Below are 23,988 nucleotides of genomic sequence, written 5' to 3'. Positions count from 1 at the left end.
GCACAGAACAAGAGAGGTAATTTAATTTGGCCCATTGTTTCCCGCGCGGCCCTTTGCTAAGATGCAATTAGAGTGAGAAAATAAACACGCCGGCTCTGAACTCTAACGCTATTTTTTAACGCATAGGGGCTGCGTGGGTCGCTGTTTTGATGGCGGATCAGCACTGTTGTTGATGGAGACATTGGCACCTCTTATTATATGCATCGTAATTTGAAGAAAGAAAGTTTACGGCTTAATTTGCTGCTACGCCGTGTGAAAATTCCTCGCCCATTAGGAATTATTGTTGTACCTCCCGCTGCGTTAATTGCGCGGCCAAAAAACTCCTGCCGTTGTAAAAAGTCAACAAAGAGGCAATTAATAAAGAAAAATTTATAACTGCTCTTGATATCTTAGTCTGCGAGTCTCTTGACCCGTTTTGATAAAATAAATTTGAATTGGCTGTTTTCCTCCGGTTCTGACAATATTATTGTATTGTGAGAAAATGCAAGTGACAGATTCGAGAGCGATTTTACTTTCAATTAGGAGTCGTTCGTTCGCCTGTCAGCCTGCAGAGCCAGAAATTAATTGCACACAGCGAGAGAGCAGGAAAATCGCTGCACGCCGGAGAGGAATTTAATTGACAACCGCTGGAAGTGAACAAATACACACCGCGCAATTGTCAAGTTTTGTTTTAAAGAGAGAGAAAAGTATTACTTGTCACACAAACAAAGGCCAATAACGGGCAATGTGTGTTTGTTTTTCTTTCACAGAGAGACGAAAATCCGTGCAGAGAGAAAAAAAGGAGCAGCGGAGCAAGAAAGAAGCCACAAGTGAATAAATCGCTAAGCCGTCCCCCGGTGAGCTCGATTGATTTTGATGTAGTTGAGCCAATTTAACTTTTTATTCTTCGGCCACAGAGGCAATAAAAATTTCGAATCACGGAAACGTGGAATATCAACAAACAGGTGAACCGCGACCAGCCGGCCTTTTGGATGCGGCAAAAAATCTAGTTTGGAGCAAGTGGGTCTGAACTAATCGGTGTCGGAATAAAAAATGTGGTGAGAGAGCAAGCGGAAAGATGTGCCAAGTCGATTCGTTTTCGTGCACAATTTATGAATAATTTTGTATATTTCACGGTCACTTTTTTTCGCAACTGCCACTTATAATTTTGAGAAATTTGCTCCAGTTTTCACAGCTGTAATTTTTAAATAATAATTACAAAATTAAAGGAAGGATAATTTTGTAATTAATGATTGCAGTTATTTTTAATAATTTAATTCTTTAAAAAGTATAAATTTATTTTTTCCTCCCACTCCAATCTGCCTTGTTTATACCTGCACTGATGAATGCTCGTTCGGCCCCTAGGGGGATAATAATTCCATCTGTGTGCGGCACATTTTCACATCATATACGTATATAAAATCTCGGCGGGAGATCGAGGGTGTGAAAATCCAGCGGTGCTGCACCAAAACGGCATTCCGTGCACATTAACGATCTGTCCAGAGGAGGAAAGAGATGCTCTGTCTGATACATTTTTTACTTCTTTGGTGTAAAAATGACGAGACTTAAGGTGGCGTGTGATACACTTGTTCCATCACACCTGCGATTTGGCCGCGAGGGACAGGAAGGTGATATGGGAGCAAAAACACAGAAATGATCTATGTATGGGTGCCACACTCTGGTTAACAATTATTGCTTTCAAATATTTGATGTATTGCTTTTAGACTTTAGAGAAAGCCTAGGGAAAAAGACGTAATAATGGAAATTGATTAAGTGACGTGTCAATTTAGAAGAATCAAAATAATTATCTTTTCCTATATATCATGTGATGTTTTTATGATCAAATGATTTTTATGAAATTTTTTTAATAATTATTGTATTTGTAGTATAACATGTTCTAATAAGTTCAATAAAAAAAATTAATTTTATAAGAACTCAATTTTTTAATTGATAAAATAACTACACTTTGCAAAAAGGTATTCTCAAAGAATGTTTGACTTCTTATCTCTAATTATTCATTTAATTATTTGAATTAATTTAAGATTTAATATTTTTAACATTAAAAATAGGCAAACATAGCTGACACAGAAAAAAATCAATAAATGAAAAATTTTTTTGTAAAATTTTTTATGTCAATAATCATAACATAATAAAATAACATTTTTTCATTAAATTTTCAATAAAATTGATCCTAAAAATTATATTTTTTGCAATTAAAGATGTTTAACTAAGTAAGAGTCACAGGAGATACCTTGCGTTCAATAGTACAGGCGGCAGCATCAAGATAAAAATTAAAGAGCGTCCTCGAGCCATCATCTGAATTATTTTCCCTCTCTGCATGACTCCGTGAGCTCGAGAGAGAAAAGAGCGACGAGTCATATATCTCCCAGCTCCATCGGTCGATGAATTAAATTAACTCGGAAGAATTAAAAGTCACAGGAATAATTATGCCGTTGAAATTGGCCGCACGTCTCTGCCGACTGAGCATAATGAATGAATTCATCTTGATTGCTCGCGGACAGCGCTCTCAAAATAAGCCTTCGTGGGTGGCATTCGTCATCACGTAATTACCAACAAATCCAAAAGAGCTGCAGAGAAAGAAAAAAAGATATCTTTGCTCTCTTTCGAGAGTTTGGAATAAATTTGCGTGCCGGTCGAGGCAAAAAGGACGAAGTTACGCATGCATGCACACGGGGAAAGATGATTTTTGTGGCTATCTCTTTGCCTAATTGGGACGACCAGAGTAATAAATTGAAGGTGCACTCGGATGCGCACCAACAAGTAACCCGGCAGTGTGTCCAATTAAGAGACACGTGAGATGATTGCTGTTAAATAATAATAATAACGTGCTGCCCGGCTGTTGTGGAAAATATTAAAGGCTCAAGATTCACACTCGGTGACTCCGTTAGAACGTGTTATTTCGCCATAATTATACCGGCCGGAGCATAGAGGTGCACCCGGCTATAAAAATAGACTAATGAACAAATTTCTTGCCTCCTCTCGATTGGCGGTCAGCGGTTTAATTAACGCCGCCGCGGACCTTTTCAATAATAATCGCTTTGCATGCTGGAGATATATTAGAAAGACGAATAACCGCACGCGGAGATAAATTCTTCGTATATAGGATGGAGATGCACATCTTTGGCGAAGGAGCAAAGTTTCACTTTGTGGCATTTTGGATTAATTTGTTTTGATTGAGGAAATTCCGTACTAATTGGTTTTATTATGATTAGATGATAATTAAATTAAAAGGACTTTAAGGAAAGAATAAATTTTAGTAAAAAAATTTAATTGATGCCACAATAGTTTTTAATGGGATTTAAAGTTTCCTTCTTCATTTTATAGCAATTACAAGAGAAAATTGTTAAATGAGCGAGTTTGATTGAAAAAGATGGGAATTTTCTAAAAATTTGTCAATGGATGTAAATTGTTTGAAAGCTTTCATTATTAAAACAATAAAATTGATCTGCTTTAAACTGTCTGGCTATTTTTCAATTATTTTTCGTTCAACTATTCAAAAAATGAAGATAGTAAAATTATTATTGAAGATTATTGATTTAGTATAATACATAAATTGTTTAGGCATTTTTTTTGCTAATTCAATAATAGTGATGTTTTTTTTATTATATTTTGACTGAATTTCATCTTTAAATTTTAGTGTGTTTGAGTAACTTTTATTTATATGACCGCAGAAAATAAATATTCAAGAGCAGTGATTTTTTTAAAGGCTTTAATTAAAGTTTTTAAGGAAATAAATGTTGATCAGTATTTTACAATACCATAATATTGTATATCTAAATTTGCTCACTTCTTTCTCTCTCTATACCGATCAATACTTAATATTTATCTCTTCCTCCGATTGAAAAATCTGCGCCGCCCCAATCGCGCGAATTTCGTTTTCGCCCCGTGCCGCTGCAATTTCCCTTTCCGAATCACCCGCAAATCACATCAAAGTGCGTGGGGTTGGAATTGCACACCCCAATCGCGTCACCGCATCAAGTGCCATAATTCACCCCGACCCCCTCCGCACTGACAAATGCGCGTTTTATCTACGCCGTGCAAGATTTCCGCACGTCTCTTTCTCATATTTTTATGAAGGTGAGCAAGCCGCGGCTCCTCTCTCTCGCAGCGATAAAAACTCGCGGTGTTCGAAAAATATAATATTAAGCGCGCTCGCGTCGAGAGATGTTTTATAATGCCGGATGTAAATCTCCGCCGCGAAGCATCTTCTGCGAAATATTATTAGCTCGAGAGAGGATGAAAATATGTTTGCCCGCGCGCTTTGTGTGTGTGCTGGAAAATGCGACGTTAAAATTTAATCTCGTCGTGGCGGCTGAGTAATATTTTATTACAAAATTAAAGTGCCGATAAAGAGGCTCTCCGACGTGCGTATATATTTATTTTCTCCAAAATAACTCGGGTGCTTCATTTTTTTATGATTTTAAAAGCTCCATGAAAATTTTAACCCCCGGCAGGTTTAATATAGAAAATCATCTCGTCGGCACGTCGTAAATCGGAAGTCATCATTTTCTTAAACACAGAGAAAAGCAGCAGGCTTCTTAACCTTTGGGTTTCGTGACCCCCGGGTGACCCGTGCGCTGGGCACCCGACCGGCAGCGGCTAAGGGGGAACCCATCCATGTACCTTCCGCGAGCAGTGGGTTAGTGGGTCGTGACTCTCACACATTTGATCTTTTCTTTGATGATATGTGATCGAGATAAACCACACCATAGTGTTCATATCAGAGATGAGCGAGGGACCTGCACAGATTTTTGTTCCCTCTCGGCCTCGAATGGAATAAGAAAAGTGGCGGTTTCGCTGGATAGCTTTTTGCCAACTTTTATTACGCCCACGCAATAAAATAACAAAAAGATCGTGGCTGTTTCGTGCGGTGCAGTAAAATTATCTCTGCAAAACGATCTCAGTCAGGTTGAAGTCCAAAAACGTTTCCATAGAAATTTCAAGCTTCAGAAATACACGAGAAATTTAATATACAGCAAAGTATTTTTCCTCCTTTATAATTATTATAGTAAAAGAAGTTTACATTTAAATGTTAAATTTCTGTTAATTATAAAATTAAAAGGCAAATTAATTTTCATTAAATAGGGTGTTAGTGAAGATTTTTTCCAACCCATCCAAGTCTTTTGGAAGTTTGCACTAAAAGATATAATTTTATTTTAATTTTTGTGGCTAAAGAAAAGAGCCCGGCCTTTTTTAATAAATAAAGAACAAATCACAAAAAAAAACTTTAAATACCAAAAAAAAAAATATAATTTTAATTAATGCAAAACCAATTTTCTGTTTCTATATCAACACATAGAACTCTCTTTTTAGTTTATTTTTTTTCTAACAGATTAGGCAACCCATAAAATGTTTTCTCCGATCTCAAATTTCCACTCTGATGTATTAAAAAGCACAAACCACAACTCCTCATGTTCTATCTTTCCCAGTGAAACCCGACGACGGCGCAGGCCATCAAAACTAAAAACAATGGGCCACGCCGAGCAATAAACAAACAGTTTATTACGATTTAAATCAAGAGCGATGCCTGTGCGGCCGGTTACCTGCTGATGCCCAGGTCAACTCACGGCAGCGGGCAGGTGTTAATACATGCATTAGATTCAAATACACGATATATACTCTCTTCACATCAGGTTCGTATAAAAATATACGTCTGCTCTGCTCGCCCACCCGTGGGTCAGCGCCGGCAACGCAATTGAAAATCACGGCGCTCTGCTTTCCATGCCAATGTCAAATCGCATTAAGCGCCTGAACGTGGGAAAATTTTGCGCTCGGTGAAAGAAACGCGCGAGTTTCGCAACCTGTGATACAGATTAAGGGTCGTCTGATTTATGACGCCGGCGAGTGCTTTGCGTTTTAGAGCTTTAATTGAAAAGAAAGCTGTTGCGAGAGTTAAATATATTTACAACTTGGAACTCTGGACTCGTATTTGCATAAACGATGTATGCCCATAAAGAAAAAGAATAAATATATCCGTTTTAAATTGTGCAATTTTTCATGCCGCGCGTTTATACTCATTTTTTATTCAATGCTTTGAATACCTGTGGGACAACATAAGCCACTCGGAATAAAAGTAATCCCGCTTGCCATATATTGGGGATTTGCCGCTTATTAATGGCACTGCTTGTGTGTGTGTACGTGGGGGTGCGCTCTGCTGAGCTTTGAGCTGCTTTTTGTCCCCCTGGTTGGTCGACTGATTGACTGACCGCGGCATCAACCACCGCAAGCCGCCCCACCCACCAAATAAATCCAGATTAAGACGTGCAATCCCTCGCGGCGATTTCGCTCTTTTTCTCTTCTTGAGAGAGGCTAATTATTTCGGCTCGGCGGGAGGCGCGAGAGCAAATGTGGGCAAAAAAGTGACCCTCCGACAACGCTTGCACGATATGCAGCTTTTTTATATGCAGAGGAAAACATGATTGAGCTCACGTTTCGCTAATTAAGATTATGTGTTGTGTTCTTCGTGAAAATAAGTGAGTCGAGCCACATGATTTACTTCTGCATGTTAAGTTGCCGATTAATGTCTCTTTATCGAGATGCTGCATCTGCTCGCGAGACTCGCTCAAAACCTTTGTTACGAATTTGGCCGGACTATAATAAAGCAGACAAGAGAGCAAGGGAGAGGAAGAAGTGCACATTGATTTGTATAATTTTCGGAAGATAGGAAAAAATATTCAATGATATAAAAATGTTGAAGTTCTTTAGCATCAATTGTGTGTAAAATTTAAACAAAATAAATCTTTTTTTTTTGCAATTTTAAAAAATATTAAGAATTACAACAAATTTACATTTCAAAATTATTTGTATAGTTTTAAAATATTTTTATTTAAAAATAAGTTTCAATAAGCTAATTTTTTTTAAATGAAGATTATGTGTAAATATATTATTTTGTAAAATTAAAACAATTAAATGTAGTGAAAGTATATAATAAATGTTATCCATCATCAATCCTATTGAATGAGATATTTATCAATAAATCTCTCACTGAAGATTTTGTCCTAGCGCATGACATAATATAAAGATTTTGCAATGTCCAGATATCTGATATATTATAATTGTAATGTTAGTCTAAAATAAATAAAAAATAAATAAATTTTGAGGATAAAATATTGGATTAAAAGGAAATTAGTTTAAGTCCCTTTCATTTTTAAATTAAATTTCAATTTTTGACTCATTGTTAGAATTTGAGGTCTGGTCCTTAGTGAGATTTATGGACCTTTTTGTGACCGGGGTGTCCTGCTGCGGTCACAAGCCGCACTCGTCTGACCCCACGGGGCAAGAGGGTCGGCCACTCGGTGACCCCGGGCGCGCGTTGTCAAGCCGGTCTGACCGTTCGGGGGGCGGGTAAAGAGGTCATTGAATAAGTTTTTGTTTGCGCCGGTACTTACCCTCGCAGGTGAACTGTCCGTAGTGTTTGCCACTGGACTTGTCGCCACACACAACACACTCAATGTTCTGGTTTTTGTCCACTGCACCCTGCTGCGAATGGGACGAGCTGCCGCCGCTCGAGTGTTGCGAGTGCGTGGAGGCGGAGGCGACGAGGCCGCCGGTGCCAGGGGTGCTCTGGATGTCCCTGGAGATGTCCTCGGCCGTCGTGGGTGTGATCGGCGGGCCGGAGGTGACGACGGCGCCTGTCGACTCTCGCCAGGTGCCTGGCGGGGCGACAAGCGCCATACTTCTCGGGAACCCCAGCTCCAACGTGGTGACCACCCCTGATGACCTGTCCGCGGCCCACGGCAAGAAGCAGGGGCTGGAGTAGAGGGCGTCGACGCCGGGCAGCCCCGATGGCGGCGCCGCGGGATGCGGAATCGCTGTAGCTGCCAGGCTTACACTCGCTTTGGCGGAGAGCTGAACGACGACCCTGAGGTCAGGGTGGCGTCAGGATCGCGAAGGGCTGTGCGGCCGGGTGTGTTGTATACTCGTCAGGCGCTGTCGGCTGCAGGTCGGAAGCACGTCTCGGTGAGCGCAACAGCACGGCACGACTGAGCACCGGCGGACAGGCGGCCGCGCGCCACGGCCCCCACTCCCACCCCGCTAACCCCGTCACCATGGCTACGGTAGGCAGAGAGCAGCGCCCCGGACCAGAGGGCACGCCTCTGATTGGCCCGCCATCACTCAGCCTGCCTTTGCGAGCCCCTCCACCAGCTCTACACTGTTTAAAATGGAATGGTCGATTTTACGTATCTGTGGTGCAAACTATTGTTCTGGCGTATGCCGTAAAAGTACGTCTCTTCTCAAGAAGGGATTTTACCTGAGCGCCCGCACTTTTCCGCCTCCCCTCCCGTAGATGCATTTTACGGATTTGTTACAGAAAATTTCTTCCTTCGCACAGAATATTACGTACTGTGTCCGTATTTTTGTTTTACTACTTTCTTACGTATTTTTATGGTAGTTTTACAGAAAATCACAAAATTTATTTTTGCTATAAATGGCTACTTTTATTTTCAATAAATTAATAATCACGGATTTACAGAGAACTCACATGAAGTAAAAATTAATATTGAGGTAGATGAAACTCTTGACGTAGTCTTTTTCAGAAAATCCTTTTGGATCGTATCTTGCGTTGATGAAAACACTGTCTGAAAAATAAAAATAAATTTCTTAAGCAAAACATTGATGAGAAATCTCTGTATAAAATACCTTTTGCGCATTGCCAACACAACTTCCATTGACGAGGGACGAGTTTATTCCAAAAGTTCTCACTTCAAATCCAATCTAAAAAAATAAAAATAATATGCATAAATTTTAGCTGCGCGCGACTTTTTAATAACCATTAAATAAACGTATTTTCTTCTAATAAAAATGATTAATCCAAACTTACATTTTTCAAGTACTCGCGGAGGCCTCCAACTGGAAATTAAGCGGCTTCGCTGCAAAATATTCCATGATTTTAAGAGATGTTGTGCCCGATGCAGCAAAGAGGAGTTCTCTTTGTGGCGAAAGACGCTAAACTGATTGCAGCCGAGGCGCGAGGGTTGAATTTTGTCAGTTGCTGGCGTGGGTGATGACGTTTTCAGCCTCTCTCCCTATTCTCTCCTGAGCTTTCCTCCCCTAACATGCATGCACTCAGGTAAAAGTCCGAAAGCGAGATGTAAAATTACGGATCTGTTACAGAGACTTGCGCTACATCCCAAATACGTAAAATCGCACATCAATTTCATCCGTAAAGGTATTTTACGACGCAAAGTACAGAAAATTATGTCTGTCCGTACTATTTTTACTTCGTTTCTGCCGTGACACGGACGTAATTTTCCGATTTTTTTTGACAGTGTAGCGCTCGCTCGCTCGCTCGCGCTTGCTTTCTTTCTCGCACCTCGTCGGCGCTGCCGTCGACCCTGCTGCCTCGACGGGGTCGTCCGTTGCCAGCCAGGGGTGACGCCCCGGCAGGGGTCGGCAGGGGCACACGCGCTAGTTCCGCAGGGGTAGCCGAGATGGCACGCCACGCCACGAGCAGGCCCTCCACCCCCGCCACCGCCACCAATGACAGCCACGGGGGCAGGGCTACGCCAAGGGTGTTCACCGGTCAGAACCTCGGGGTGAGAGCACCGCTTGACCTGAGACCACCGGCTTGATAAGCTCGGATCGCTCGCTCGCCCTAGCGGCTCAGGTTGCGCCCTTCTACGATTCAATCCCAACTTTTTATAAACTCTTTTTCTGTAATGAAATATAATGCTAACGCGCGGTGCAGTGGTTTTTTGTTTCATAAAAAAGTAGAAAATAAAGATTATAGTTTTATTATTTTCAAAAAATAAAGCATGACTGTATAAAAATACGCATAAATTATAATTTAAATGCATACTTAATTTTCAAATTTATTCAACAATCTAACAATATTAAAAAACTTAATTTTCTTAATAATGTTGGTTATTTGTTATCGGTGACCACAAATTATTATTAATATAAATTGATTTAAATTTTTGTTAATCTAGATTTCAATAATAGTTTTTAAGTTAGAACAAGTATGTGAATTCTGGCAAGGAGCAATTAAATGAAATACAAATTACAGAATGTTATAAAAACTTAAATTTTTGCTTCAGGAAATTATTTTTAATTATTTGATTTTGACTGATAGGATTAAACATTAATTTCTTTTTAATACTATTCACTTTATACAAACAGAGAAACGCCGGAATATTGAATTTGAGATAAGCATGTTGTATTTATAGCAGGGATTTTGTATTGACGGGACAATAACATTTTTAGAGCATTTGAATGTGTGCAACTCGTCGCTCTCAATTCTCAATAACATTGTAGTGGGACAAAACGTGCACGCATCAGATTTGTCACACCTGGATGTAATATCTTAAACACACATACAAAGTCTCAATAACCGACAATAAAAGGGGTAATATCGCACACTTGGCGGCACCGCGTAATAACATGTTTTAAAATTCGGCCTAATAAAAGCAGCACACGGCTGCTGTGCTCTCTGCGTGCGTGCCGCTCTATGTTATTATTATTATTCCCCTTTAATGGATTATCACAAAGGCGAGCGCGCAGCATCCCGCAGATTTCAACCCCTTTTCGTTGCACCACCAGACCACATTACACACGCGGCGCGCTCGCAAAGCAAAGAGTGAATGACTATGTGGCCACAATCTCTCTCCTTTTGACTAAAGCATTCAAAAGTTTTATGTGCATTCAAATTAAATATGGGGCTCCCACTGATAAATTTATATTATAAAGAACTGCATTCATTTGTTCCGAAAGTTCTGAAAAAAGGCTCTAGAATAAATAGTATGTTAGCCCCTTTTTCTATATAAATTGAAATATGTGCCAATTGCCACTAACGACTGCGCCACGGACTCTAAAAGTCCAAATAAATTGCGTAAATCAAGAATTAATTCAATATCAAAGACAATTAGTGAAAGTATTTATTATCGGGACACAATCAAAATTAAAATTATATACATTTTATTTTCCACACAGTACATTTTGAATTTCAATTTTTTTTTTTTTATAGCTAATTGTTGATTGATTTATATGTTTTTCCTGCTGATGAGTTTCATTCAAATTTATGCTTTTTGAATGTATGAACTATTTTTGGGCAGTAATTGCCTATATGATATATCATTAATAAAGACACTTTTCAACTAAAATTAAGCTTGTCCAAATATTAAGTTCCAATTAGTTTCAATTCAATAATTCTAGGTTTGATTATTTCAAAATGTTTAATCAAATCAATGCAAGTTTTTAATTTTCACAGCCGCAGAGCTTCTGATCGAACGCATACAGTTTACAGATTGCCTTATATATATATATTAATATTTTGCCAACACACAGCATTTTTTCCATGTAAATTGAACAATTTATATTCGAAAAAATCAACAACCAGCTATACCACAGTGGTGGCGGCTGATAAAATCAAAGCTGCGGGGCTTTATGAGCGCGTTGAGCAGGCAGCGGCAGGGAAATTATTACTGTTTCCCACCCCAATGCCGAATAGAGTATAACAGTGCAGGGAATGCACACGGCCGCGGCGACGGACTTCCTGAAATACACTCCCCTGATATCATCTTCGCATGCGGCGGCTATTGACGTGAAAAAGCAAGCTGGGGATATTATTCGACTGATCCTTTTTAAATAACAAATGCGCGACCGACCAACTCTCCAAAGTGATGCAAAAGATGATAATCACCGCGAAAGCATAGCAAAAGCTCCTTCACTCTCTAGGCCGCTTTTATTCTTTCACTGCAGCCACTTATTGTGTATGTCATTGTAAAATAGTATTGCATGAAAGAGATATTCATTCGATTTATAATATAGGGGTTGATTTTCAAGCACGGACGCTCGAGGTTCGACTGTGAGAAAAAAGATGAAAATTGTCTGATTGCCATGTCAAATAATTTGAAATTACATAAGAGAGATCATCTGCAATGATGACGTCTGATTGAATATATATGTATATTTGCAGCACTCATCTTGAGAAATCGAAATCATTCCATGAATTTATTTCAAAACTGAATCAATATAAAAGTCATAACAATAAATTGTTATTTGCAATATGCGGAGAGCCTTTTAAAGTGATATTATAAGCCATATGACATGCAGAGAGCGCAGTTTAATGCAAAAAGGTCAACATCTTTCGGTGCGAAAAGTGTCAACCTCATCATGACTATTTAAAGCAGAATTACATTTATGGTGGGCGTTTGTTCGGCATGCACAATAATAAGAACCTCTCCTTGCGGTTATTGCCAGGCTGATAATAAATCTGGTTTGGCCAAAAGTTATGTGCTTTGTCACTTTGGGGCCTCCATCCCAGGTGTGGCCCATATGGCTCGCTCGTCATTTCACGCCTCGCGCCAGCGCAAATCTCTCGCATGTAAAAAGCAAAAAGTCACCTCAAAGTTTATTTTATTACCTCGAGCTAGCGCGTCTGCTGGCTGAAGAGGTGCATTCCATTTTCATCTTGCGGCGGTCTATTTTGAGAGCAAATATTGAAGAGAAAAGGCGGCGCGTGGCTTGTTTTGAAAACAGCCTCATCCATTTGTCTGGCGACTCCATTGCTTTTGGGGCTAATTTTAAACACGGCGATTTGTAGGGTTGGGAAACATAGTCAATTGTTTGACTTTTTATTTTGATTCTTCACACAAAAATCAGTATACAATTGATTCCCACTTTAGTTACGTACAATAATGTACACAAAAGCTGCATCTCATTTTAAAATCGTCAAAAATGCTAATTTGAATCAAAATTGTAAGTTTTTGGATAATGATTAAAAATTTATATAAAAATTTAGGAATGCCTCAAAGGGAAATACTGAAATTAAATTTTTTTATCAGGTTTTCAAAACAGGAGGATGTTCTTGCATGGTTCTTAACGCATCTTCTTTTGAACGAATCAAGCGCAAGAAAGATATATTATTATTTTATTTTGCATCAGAGACATAATCTATATAATTTGTCTAATAATTATACTTGTTATTTTTTGCCAAGAAAAATACTAAGTTTCCCAACCCCAGATTTGTCTGGTGCAAGAAAATGTGAAAATCCCCGTGCGTTCAAATAATAATCGACTTCATTAGGCAGTCGCTTCTTTTCTTCCTTACGCCTTTTCTTATCTGCCGCCGGCGGCTTTTGTGCAAAATTAGCTCGGATGAATTTATCTCTGTTCGCGTGGTGCCCGCGTCGCCGCCTTTTGTTCTTGTCGCGCACTCCCTCGTCCTAATTAATTCGTTTTCTTGCCGAGCACTTTCTTCAAGGTACACATTATCATCTCCTTTGTCTGCTTTGTGCCTCCTCCTCGTATTATTATTATTTGATAAAAAAGCGGCGGCGGCGGCGCAGCGTCTTTTTGCTTTGGAGGAAAGACTAGATGCCTCCCTCCTGATTAGCTTGCTGAATTTCTCAGTGTGTTTATACTTATAATACCCTCTTTCGCTTGACTCGGGCATAAAATTCGCGCCAGGAGTTAACCGCATGCAACGAACTCCTCTTTTCTTCTTTCTTTCTTTCTCTCTTGCTTCACGCTCTCGCGATGTTAATTAAAAGCAGCAAATGCTAACGAGCTTTAAAGAGAAATTGATTGCATTTAGATTACAGCGCAGCACCACCGGCGCGTGTTTTTTCAGCTGAAAACGTGCTAAAAATTCTGTATACATTAGCATTTACATAATAGCGCATTAGCACATGTTCCTTATTCTTTTTATTTACGCTTGCTTGTGTACACTCCCTCGAGGAAATTTCAGAGGTTGCGCTGCTTTTTTATACTTAAAAATAAAAACCGCAGCGTCTTCTTCTTTTACACCGCGCGCTCGACTTCTGCTGGTTGGTTGCTGCTGGCGTGTGTGTTAATTAAAGAAGCTTTAAGAAATTTCGCAGAGAGACGACGCTCTCAATGCTTATCCACGTTATTAAGTGGTCGCATTCCTTTCAGCGAGACAGAATGCTGCCTTTCAACAATTTGCAGAGTCACTTAACTTTTTCACCTCACTGTTCTTATTTTAAATGTTCAGCACGTAGATAATTAATGCGATTCAAATGAACGAGAGGTTTCGCCCTGAGGCCAATTGATTTTGTCTAAATTACTGTAAAACAATCACCGTAAAAAGTAAAATTTTATTTATTTTTTTTTTTTAATTAAAATAAAAAAAATAAAAAGGGAGTTTAAAAAAATTAATACTTCAAATAAAATAAGTTTATCTGTTATATTTAATTTTGTATTTTAATATAATTAAAAATATTTTTTGAATTGTCTGAATATTGATTGAAAAATATTTTTTGAATACGTAATCTTTTAAAGTTTTAATTTATTAAATTAAAAACAATTTAAAAAACTAAAAAATATATTATCCAATTACAATGATGCCAACAAGAAAGGCAAAATGTTAATTGATTTGCATCTGGGAATATTATGTTTAGTTAATTTGTATTCAATAATATAAATATTAGACGCAGTTTATTTAATTTTTAACTTGAACTGTTCAATGGATCAATTGGAATCTGGAATGAGAGCTACTGGCAAACATTTGACTAATTGATGTGTTGCCCTCTCTCACACAGCAGGTCGTCGCGGTCGCGTTGCTCGAAATTATTGTTTGCACTTTCCGGCTATTGAAACACAGTATATTTGTCATTAATCTGACCTGGCTCATTTTAGTTTTGACAGTGGCTCTCATGTTATAGGGCATGCAAAATCAATGAACATAGAGTAACCCTTTGCTGCGCGCCATGGCTTAATGGACATCATACTTGTTTGGCTCGTCACATCATCGAGAGCAAACTGTCAGCAGAGGTGGAAGGAAGCCCTGTTGGGCCCGATTTTTAGCTCTTCAAAAAGTTGAGGATATGCATATTTTTTTTTTATTCTCTATGCTTCATCTACTCATCGTGCGATGTGTATTTATTTCAATTTTTCATTTCAATTATCGCACTCTCGCCGTGCCATTTTCTCACCCGCGTCAAATCGCTCTTTTCCATCAACCGTTCGCTGCAATTTGTCTTTCTCGGTGCGCGAGAGAGCTCATTCTCACCCATCATCTCTTTTCTCTCTCGCGCCGTTTTGTTCGCGCGTACACATTAATATAATTGGCTGCGAGAGATGCTGTGCGCGCGAGATGTGAATGATGATGATGAAAAACGACGCACATTATTAAGCATTACATGCATCGCGCGCACGCTGCAAGGAAAACGCTGCGCGGCTGTATTATTATATGCCCGCCGCCTCAAGGTGAAATGACACTTGATTTGAATCTGCCGTGACTGCTCCGACACCCAGCGCGTGAATTTCCCTGCCAGGCACTCCACACCAGTCATACACGGAGACACAATACAAGTACGGGAATATGAGATATGCAGTTATTATTAGGCGAAAAGTCTGCATTTCTGTCCCTTTCCAGCTCTATTGTTTCACAGATGCTCTGCGGGCAAAAAAAGATGAAAAGAAGTCAAAATTAACACCTCATTGTGCCAAGTGTCACGCTTTTTGTTCTTTGAAAATCAGGATGAAATCTATAGGGGGGAAAGATAATTTAATTTAGAATTAATTTTTATGCTCAACCCTCAAAAAGTATAATTTAGGCAACTGATTAGACACAAATGTTGATCAGGTTGCGTTTCTTCAAAGTTTTTGTTTCATTTATTATTTTCATTTTTATTTAGATAATTAGAAGAAACGGAGAGGCCTGAATGAAAAAAGAAAAAATTGAAATCTTGAGCATTAAGTTCTTAGATTGTTATGTGTTATATACCTTAAAATTTCTAATGACAATTGTTGGAAAAAATGGAAAAAATTATGTTTTATAATTTTTCCAAAACTCAATTTCTAAGGATTGATCTGCAAATGCAAATTATGTGATTCTAATTTAGATTTAGCTACACATTATGTTATAATAAAAAAAGATACTACCTTTAATAACTCCAAATTATTTTATTTGTTATATCTGGAATAACATGAATTTACTTTTCATTTTCTGACGTTATTTGAGTGATTTTTTTTTCAAGTAAATAAATAAATTGTATTCGAAATGCTTTCATTTACTGTCGATATTATAAATAATTAGTTTGTGCTTCGCAACCCATGCACTGTAAACTATATTTTAATAATGATTATCATTAAATATTTAAAATGAGTTTGAGAAATTTTTATTTAATCCCTCCCTAATTTTTTAATATGAATGCACAATATCGCCGCAAGGTATTTATGGCAAAAGTTAATAAATTGTGTGTGTGTGGGCAGAAAAATGGTTTTTCTCTTTTTCAACAAGGCATGTTCCTCTGCTTAGAGCAAGGAAAACGAACTGAATCCGATGTTGTTTTTAACCATTCTCGGCGTTGAAACTCTTCTGGTTCGCCACTATTTATGTGCGTTTACCGAGACCATTACACGACGTAAAAATGCTGCGACTACTTTTCACTCCTGCGGTTGGAAGCTGCAGGTTTGTTTGTCTGTTTGTCGTCTGGGCAGCATTTAATACGTCACAAGAAGTTGGTATAAAATAACATCGCAACCCTTTCTCGCTATCCAATTGAATAAAAAAAAACATGCATCCACAGAAGGAGAAATACACATAAGAGAGAAAGAGACAAATTACAAGGGAAGGGTTGCGTTTAAACGTCGGCGCCTCTCGATTAATGGCTCACCGGCGGAGCTCCTTGTAATGCCCAATTAAAAATCAAATTACACCGCAGATAAATAAACCACCGCATGCTCTTTTATATTCGCAACTGCTTGTTTATTTTCCTCAACTGGCGAGAGGAATGAAAAGATGCTGCAGCAGCAGGATGCTAATAAAGCAATTATTTCTTGACATTCAACAGTCGCGCTTTATTCTGAGTATTGGCCTCCTTAATCGCTTTTATAAATTTATGTTATGGTGACTTCACAGGTTTTCATTGAATGCAATATTCAGTCATGAAGAAATTCTGGAAGGAAAATTAATAAAATGAAATGCGTTGTTTGTGAAGTTTCATTGCTTTCAAAGTCTTTAAATTCTCTTTATTATTTATTTTCTGTGAAAATAACTATAACATAAGATTAAAGATTATTTTCTAAGTAACTATCCCTAAATAATTGATTTGATTTGCAAACTCAGTGTTCACTACTGATTGGGTTTAGGTTTAAATTTAAGTTGTAGGTTTGTTTGCTGCAAATCACTGCTTTTGATGAAGCAGAACAACAGGGGCCTCTGATAGAATTTATGAAAATCAGCTAACGGGGCGATCGTATAGTGAATCGCGTTGGCACGTCGCGCGTTCCGAGAAAACTTTTCACATAATGAAAATGACAAGGTGTGAACCGATGACACACGCTGATATCGAGACAAACAAGCTAACAACAAGCGCACCTGATAATCTCCCGCGGTGGTCCAGCGCCTCTCTCGATGACAGCGGGCGGAGAGATTTTTCTGTGTGTGGGAGAGACTTTTGCATGCACTTTTCGTTTTCGTTTCGCGCAACCGGCGTCAGCCAGACTGTCGATCGGGCTTTTTATGGAGCAGCCTACTTATGCAAAACAAATTCAGCAGACGCTTTTTATAATAGACCATAAAGAATTTCAGTCAAAAAGAAGCCACTTAAAATAATAATTTCATAATTATTTTTTTTTATCGAATTTTTTTTTTTTTGCAAGATTAAGCCCGATTTCTATTTATAATAATAATTTTGTAACAATTTATAAAAGTTCCGAAAATTCATATCTTTGAATATTTATTAGTAAATTGCAAAAAATATTAGAATATAGTACACACCCTTTAAGTATCTTGTATTTCTCTTCTCTTATTTTCTAGATTTTTTTTATATACATATAAATTGATTAATATAAAGTTTTATGAAAATTACTATGCTCTTCCCAGAAATCCACGTTACAAAATTGCCTGCACTTCCTGATCCAATTTAATAAAGCCGCAATCTTCCCCTAGTTCATTCTCCTTCTCATTGCAATACGTCACCAGAGCTCGTGCCCATTTCTTTCTTTTCTGCTCTGCAACTACCATCAGCTTGAAAAATGCACTGCGAGTGTAAAAAAAGTGAGCACTCCATTTATCAACCCCGGCTGCACCATATAACTTTACAAATAAATATAGACCTTTGCGTCTGTCTGCAGTCCTGGAAAAATGGGGAGGCGCGACAGCATATTTTTTTTATTTATCTCTTAAAAAACGGCAACCTTCTTTACGACTTTTCACCCCCAGCGATCATCTTCTGTCTGTCTGGATCGCGTTTATTGAGGGTGCAGAGAATAAGAGCAACATCCCCTGCTTTAACTATTCTTTTTTTAAACATATACAAATAGTAATTCCATTTAATTTATAATAAAGGTATTACATGAAACATGAACCAAATTAATTGTCTGTCACTCTGAAAGCAATATTTTCTTTACTATTTGATCGCCCATATCATTTCTTTGTTTTTATTATTAAAAAAAAAATCATAAAATGAATTATTAAAAAAAAATGTATAAATGGCTAAAGCAATATGTAGCAACTTTGCGCTTTAAAAATTTATTGACTAAAACACAATTTACAGCTACGTCTAAACAGGTTGGAGCCAGTTATGTGATTTATGAGAGTCTTTTGAGTGCATCACCAACCTTAATCAGCAGCGTGCTGGTCAAATAGCAATAATGTGATGGGAAAATCAAGTTTGGAGCTGATTACTTTGATGAGCTGGGCTGACCAATGCACATTAGCCGCATGTTTTACTTTTTCATGCTTCATCGGCGGCGGTTCGTTAGCTTTGGCTCGGTAATGAATATATTTGAAAGAGATTCATTTTGCTGGCAAATTGATATCATTAATGAAAATGCAGCCATACAACACCGCATACAACAGTTTGCATCTCGCAGCCAATGGTGATTTTGTTCGTGATTATTTTATCAGAGACGGTTAATGATTTTTTGAGGTTTCGCCCAGATGAATTTCTAATTTATTTTCTGCGGGGACCAAATTTTTCACACAATCATGTGAGGGTATTAACACTCAGAGCATCTACTTAATTCCGCCTCGTTCCCATGAAAATCTAATTATGGTGTTACAAGTCAGCAGAAGATATAATTTTCCATCTCCAAAGGGTGAAAATGTTGCTATTTTTATCTACCAAATATCATTTTGGTAACCAATAATTTATGGTTTTTGTTAAATTGATTTTTTTTTTCAAATATAGGCAGATTTGTATATACATTTTCCATTTTGGTTACTCATTAAAATATTTTATCTGTACTTGTTTTGCTTTTATTTATATTACAACAGTTGCACATAATATTTTGAAATTTGAAACAGAAATAAATTTCTAAAAAGGAAAGTTTGTGAAACTCATTAAGTGAAGAATATGGATCCTCAACAATAGATGGATGTGTGTAATAAAAAAAGAAATTTTTTGAAATACAATTGAAGGCAATCAAAAAGCCTTAACCTGACCCAGGCTCATTTGGTCCACCATTGAATTAACTTGGAGTTATATAAATTATCCTGGGCCAGGATGAGCTTTTTAATCGCCCTCATCATTCCTTTTCCTTATTTTCATCAATTTTTACTTTATTTTTCAGGCTCATGTTTCACTCTGTAAGGCTACAAAGTACAGAAACAATACAGTGAAATTTAAAAAAATTATCAATTTTGGAATTTGCTTTTATAATAATTGGTGCTGTAGCACGATTTTTTTTTAAATAGTGCATTAAATTTTATGAATAGCCAATAAAACAGGCATTAATTTAAAGACAATTTTAATGCGATAGAAAAGTGAAAAGTACCATAAATGATCATCAGGATGAAATTATTTTATATACATTTTTTTGGTTTGATACACACGCATTTAGCACTGATGCTCTCTCGTCGTCAGACTAAATAAATAAACTGATGTATAACCGCAAACGTGGCTGGCGTAGACCGTGATGTGTGTGTGCTTTTAATCTTTGATCATATATTCATCATGTGCTCGACGAGGCTCGAATTTCCCATTAACCAGCAGCGCGGCAGAGGAAAAAGCAGCAAAAGCGGCGGCTGCTCTCCTCTCCGTCGCTAATTATTCGCGGTTAATTACTGCGAAACATAAAAAGGGAGGCTGTTTGAGAGGTGGAGCGCGCTGACTGTGTGTGTGTGTATATTAATGTTCGGCTCAATTTGACTCTGATGCCGTGAGGATGGATTTCACAAAGGGTTGTTGGTTTTGTTTTGGTCTCTCCGCATTCATTTCACAGTGGGATGCCACGCTGCGGAGAGAGAGGCTGCGTAGGTGATCTGCCTACATCCACCCCCTGATGATTCAGATCCAACAAAAAGATAAACATCGCATCTGTGCTGGCTGGATGTAGATCAACATCATGAAAATGAAAAATTAAATCTAGATAACCTTGATAGACATCCTATCACGGAAAAATTAGGAAAATAATGCTTGTTGGATAAAAATGTTAGATAATTTGATTGTTTTACTTAACAATATTTATTTTATAAAAATAAACCTATATTTAAAAAAAAATAAATTACATTACTTATTAGCTGCTTAATAGTATAAATAGAAACAAAAAAAATTGAATTTAGCAAGAAATATTTGCTATTTTAAAGATAATTTAACAATATTATTAATTAAAATGTGCAGCATTTTGCGATTCAAAGATCTATTTTGCAATGGAAAATCTCTATATCATATATAACATTTCTCCTTTGGGATTACATATTATAATAGCAGCTGACTATAATGTCTCTCTCTCTCTCTTTTGAGAACGCCGTTGTATTTTTTGATTAAAAAATATATTCCTCGGTGAACATACACGTACGTGCTATGTGTTTATTATTATTCCGGGCCATCTGCTTCGAAAAGAGGTGCATATTGCGCGAGTGCAAAAACCCGTGCGCTCATTTTTCCGCCGCTCTCATGCGGTGCCGCTTGCATTATTTTTTCTCTCTCGGACGCGCGCGGCGGCGGCTCATTCACTCATACATACATGTACGTTTTTCGCGCTATTATTAAATCCGCGCAGCACTGGCGGCGAAGCAAAGTGCACCGAACCTTGGTTTTCCTATTCCGTGTCAACCACATGTTCCTCTCTCATTATCATTTGCGCGCTTCTCAACTCGCGCGCAGCTTTTCACAGATTTCATTATTTATCTCGCGGCAGATTGCACACAGCAGCCGCTCAATAGAAAACGGCGCTTTGTTGCCGATTTTTTAAAGTGATCTCACCCAGAAAATGATATCAAAAGAACGAAATTCACGGAAAGTCCTAACGAGTTGCGACACCAAAGAAATCTTTCCTTTTTTTTTTAAATAAAATAAAAAACAATTCAAGAAGCACAATTTATTTTTGTTTCGCAGGAGATTAATTGTGTGCAGAAAGTACCGTTTTTCTAATTACAAATATCATCTGTTGCTCTGCAAAGGCGTTTGTTTTAATCAGTTACGAGACAGCAGCAGTTGGCTGATTTGAATTTTAATTACTTTTTTGAGCCTTATGGACTCTTCATGGAAATTTCATTAGATTTTTTTCTTTAACTGCTCTCCAAGCAAGGATTGTGATTCTTGAATCTTATTTCAAGACGCGGTTTTGGTGAAAATCTCAATAATTTAGTCTCTCACAAGAATTTAGAAGATTTTTTGAAGTTTCATTTTTACATCACTATTTTAATAAAAATTGTGACACAAATAAAAAAATTTATATCAATTAATAATACTTTAATTTTCTGCACTGCAAGCACAAGTGCTTAATAAAATAATCATTCTTTATGCATTTTCCAGATTTAATATGAAGATCAGAAAAAAATTGTCGATCATGTCAGAAGTTTTACGCAGCCGTACTCAATGCTCTCTCAAAAAAGAATGCAAGTTTGAGAATATTTTAAAAATTTCAACGGTTTCTCATTATTTTTAATGGAGAGGAAATGTGTCCCTTTTGACCAAATTTTTATAAAGCGGATCCGAAATTCCCACGGAAGTACACATGTAGCTTTTCGCAACCCCTTTTTCCCAACCACAAACACGACCAACACATCAACAACAGCCAGTGTGTGTCAGATTTGGCTCGGAAAGCCCCAAGAGAGGTTGGTTGCTTAGTGTGGGATGAGAAGAAGGTTGCCGGGTGTTGTGTCTGCGAGTCACATTTCCAGCGTGACATAATTAACCCCAGAGACACTGGGGTGGCTCATTCATTTCGGGGCCACCGCGCACATGCGGCCGTTCCAAGGCGTGGGATCGAAGATTATCATCTCGTTGCTTGCGGTCCAGACTGGCGGGGGTGAGAAGCACTTGCACCCCCTCGGGTCGGCGGGCGAGATGTAAGAAAACCACCTTGCGGAAACCGGAGACGGGACAAGAAAAGATGAAATAACTAGCGGAGACCCTGCAGTTTTGACACTACACACATGTGAGATGAAAAAGATAAAGAGTTACAGATATGCTTGATTAATAATGTGTATATTGGATCTAACTGCACTTTCTCATAATGATTGATAATTCAAAATTAGAGGAAAACAAATAAGTTTTGTATCGATATTATTTTATATTAAATTCATAATTGCTCCATATTGATTGGAAAGATGACAAACATGAGATTCAAATTAGGAGTTTGCATGAAGAGCTTAAGGGCATGGTGAAACATTGATTACAGTGATTTTATAAGATTGTAGAATAACAAATACTTTTTATTTAATTGAAAAAAATTCCATCAATTTATCAATTAATCAATATTCAAATTAATATTTTATAATTGTAATTCAATGTACGAAAATATCACAAAATATTTTAACTTATTTATTTTTAATTTATTTGATTTTGTAAAAAACTATTAAATAAACAATTTATTGTCTGCTTATTTAATTAGAAATATATTACAATATTAAAAAGTAGTGCGTGAAAAAACTGCAATTTGAGCCATGTTGCAATGTTAGCTAAAACTTAACAATTTCACAAAAAAATACGTAGCATATTGTCTCAGCTGGCCCCATATTTAATGTAATTATGAAATAAATCGTTTTACTTTAATGTAATAAATAATTTTCTCTTTGTCAAAAGAACTTAACAAAATTTTTGAATTATTTATAATATTTACTGCAAATTTAAATTTTATATTTTACTCCCCAAAACCGAGACGCTACCGTTATGAATACCCAGCACAATATCTTGTTCTCTCAAAATATAAACCTCCCAAGAGGAAATAAATGTACAACACGCAAAGTTGTGAGAGAGGTGTATAATCGCATTGGGACTGTATGAATTGGAAAGGTTTTAGGTGCTAAATCCCTGGTCCGACCGTAATTTACAAAGTGAATTATGAGCAGTTGTGCGCGCAGTGCTTTTGCTCAACAGAAATTCTGCCACAATAAATTACAATGCATTATTAGCGGTGGCAGTCCAACAAGTACACTAACATCTGTCTTCTCACATTGCCGCCGCCGAGAGTTTCTTTCCCATATAAGCTGCACCCTCTCTCTATTGAAAATAATCTGTCCTCCTTAAATCATCCCCATAATAATGCGGCAGCCAACATCGAAATGCTGGCGGCGGCAACACAAATAATAAACAAAGATTGCGGTCACCTTTTTGGCAAAAGCAAAGAAAACAAACTCGTATAAAAGAGCAGCAAAAGGCCATTGTGCCGCGGCAAAGGGCAACGAGAGAAAAATCGGCCGATGTACTTTTATGCGAGTTTTATGAACTGAGCAGGCGATATTTTTAATAGAAAAGAGAATTTATACAACAGAGCTCTCGGGTTACATGTTTTGGAAATGTTGCGGAGCACTGCTATTAATAAAGATTCGGCAGAATGGTCCGGCGGTTATCAAAGTGCGAGCGCAAGGCATCTCCACAAAACACCAATAATTCACAGTCCCGTTATGGAAACGATCGCTTCGATTCTCACGCACCTACTTTATTTTTACTAGGAACACATTTGGGAAAATTCTAATCATCTTATAAGTACGGAATTTTTAAATACCTGTATCAGAACTATTTCTTACCTTCACCTAAACTTAAAAAAAATACGCTTTAAATTCAAAATTAGCTGTAATTAGGCCAACATATTTTCCCTCTTAGACCTTGGTTTGCTTCTTTCCCTGGACAT

At 37.6% G+C, this 23,988-nt stretch overlaps 1 protein-coding gene and 1 long non-coding RNA gene across 3 annotated transcripts in view; both read right to left on the bottom strand.

Moving 5' to 3' along the window:
- The window catches only part of LOC132203251 (steroid receptor seven-up, isoforms B/C), a 50,585-nt gene extending 42,606 nt beyond the window's left edge, over window positions 1-7,979 (bottom strand). For both annotated transcript variants that reach the window (XM_059630888.1, XM_059630889.1), the window contains exon 1: window positions 7,389-7,979. In XM_059630888.1, coding sequence (XP_059486871.1) covers window positions 7,389-7,674 — 286 coding nt within the window. In that variant the 5' untranslated portion in view covers window positions 7,675-7,979. The remainder of the gene's footprint in view (window positions 1-7,388) is intronic.
- Window positions 7,980-8,399: 420 nt separating this feature from the next.
- On the bottom strand, window positions 8,400-9,142 carry LOC132203477 (uncharacterized). Its single transcript, XR_009442441.1, has 3 exons — window positions 8,822-9,142; window positions 8,641-8,715; window positions 8,400-8,579 (listed from the first exon to the last, which is right to left on the bottom strand). It is a non-coding gene; the product is annotated as an uncharacterized LOC132203477 (long non-coding RNA).
- Between the last annotated feature and the right edge of the window lie 14,846 nt (window positions 9,143-23,988).

Source organism: Neocloeon triangulifer, unplaced genomic scaffold, assembly GCF_031216515.1.
Source record: "Neocloeon triangulifer isolate White Clay Creek 2 clone unplaced genomic scaffold, ASM3121651v1 ptg000017l, whole genome shotgun sequence".
NCBI classification, from domain to species: Eukaryota; Metazoa; Arthropoda; class Insecta; order Ephemeroptera; family Baetidae; genus Neocloeon; species Neocloeon triangulifer.
The sequence above is the reverse complement of the archived record's forward strand: the minus strand, read 5'-3'. Positions and strand labels throughout refer to the sequence as shown.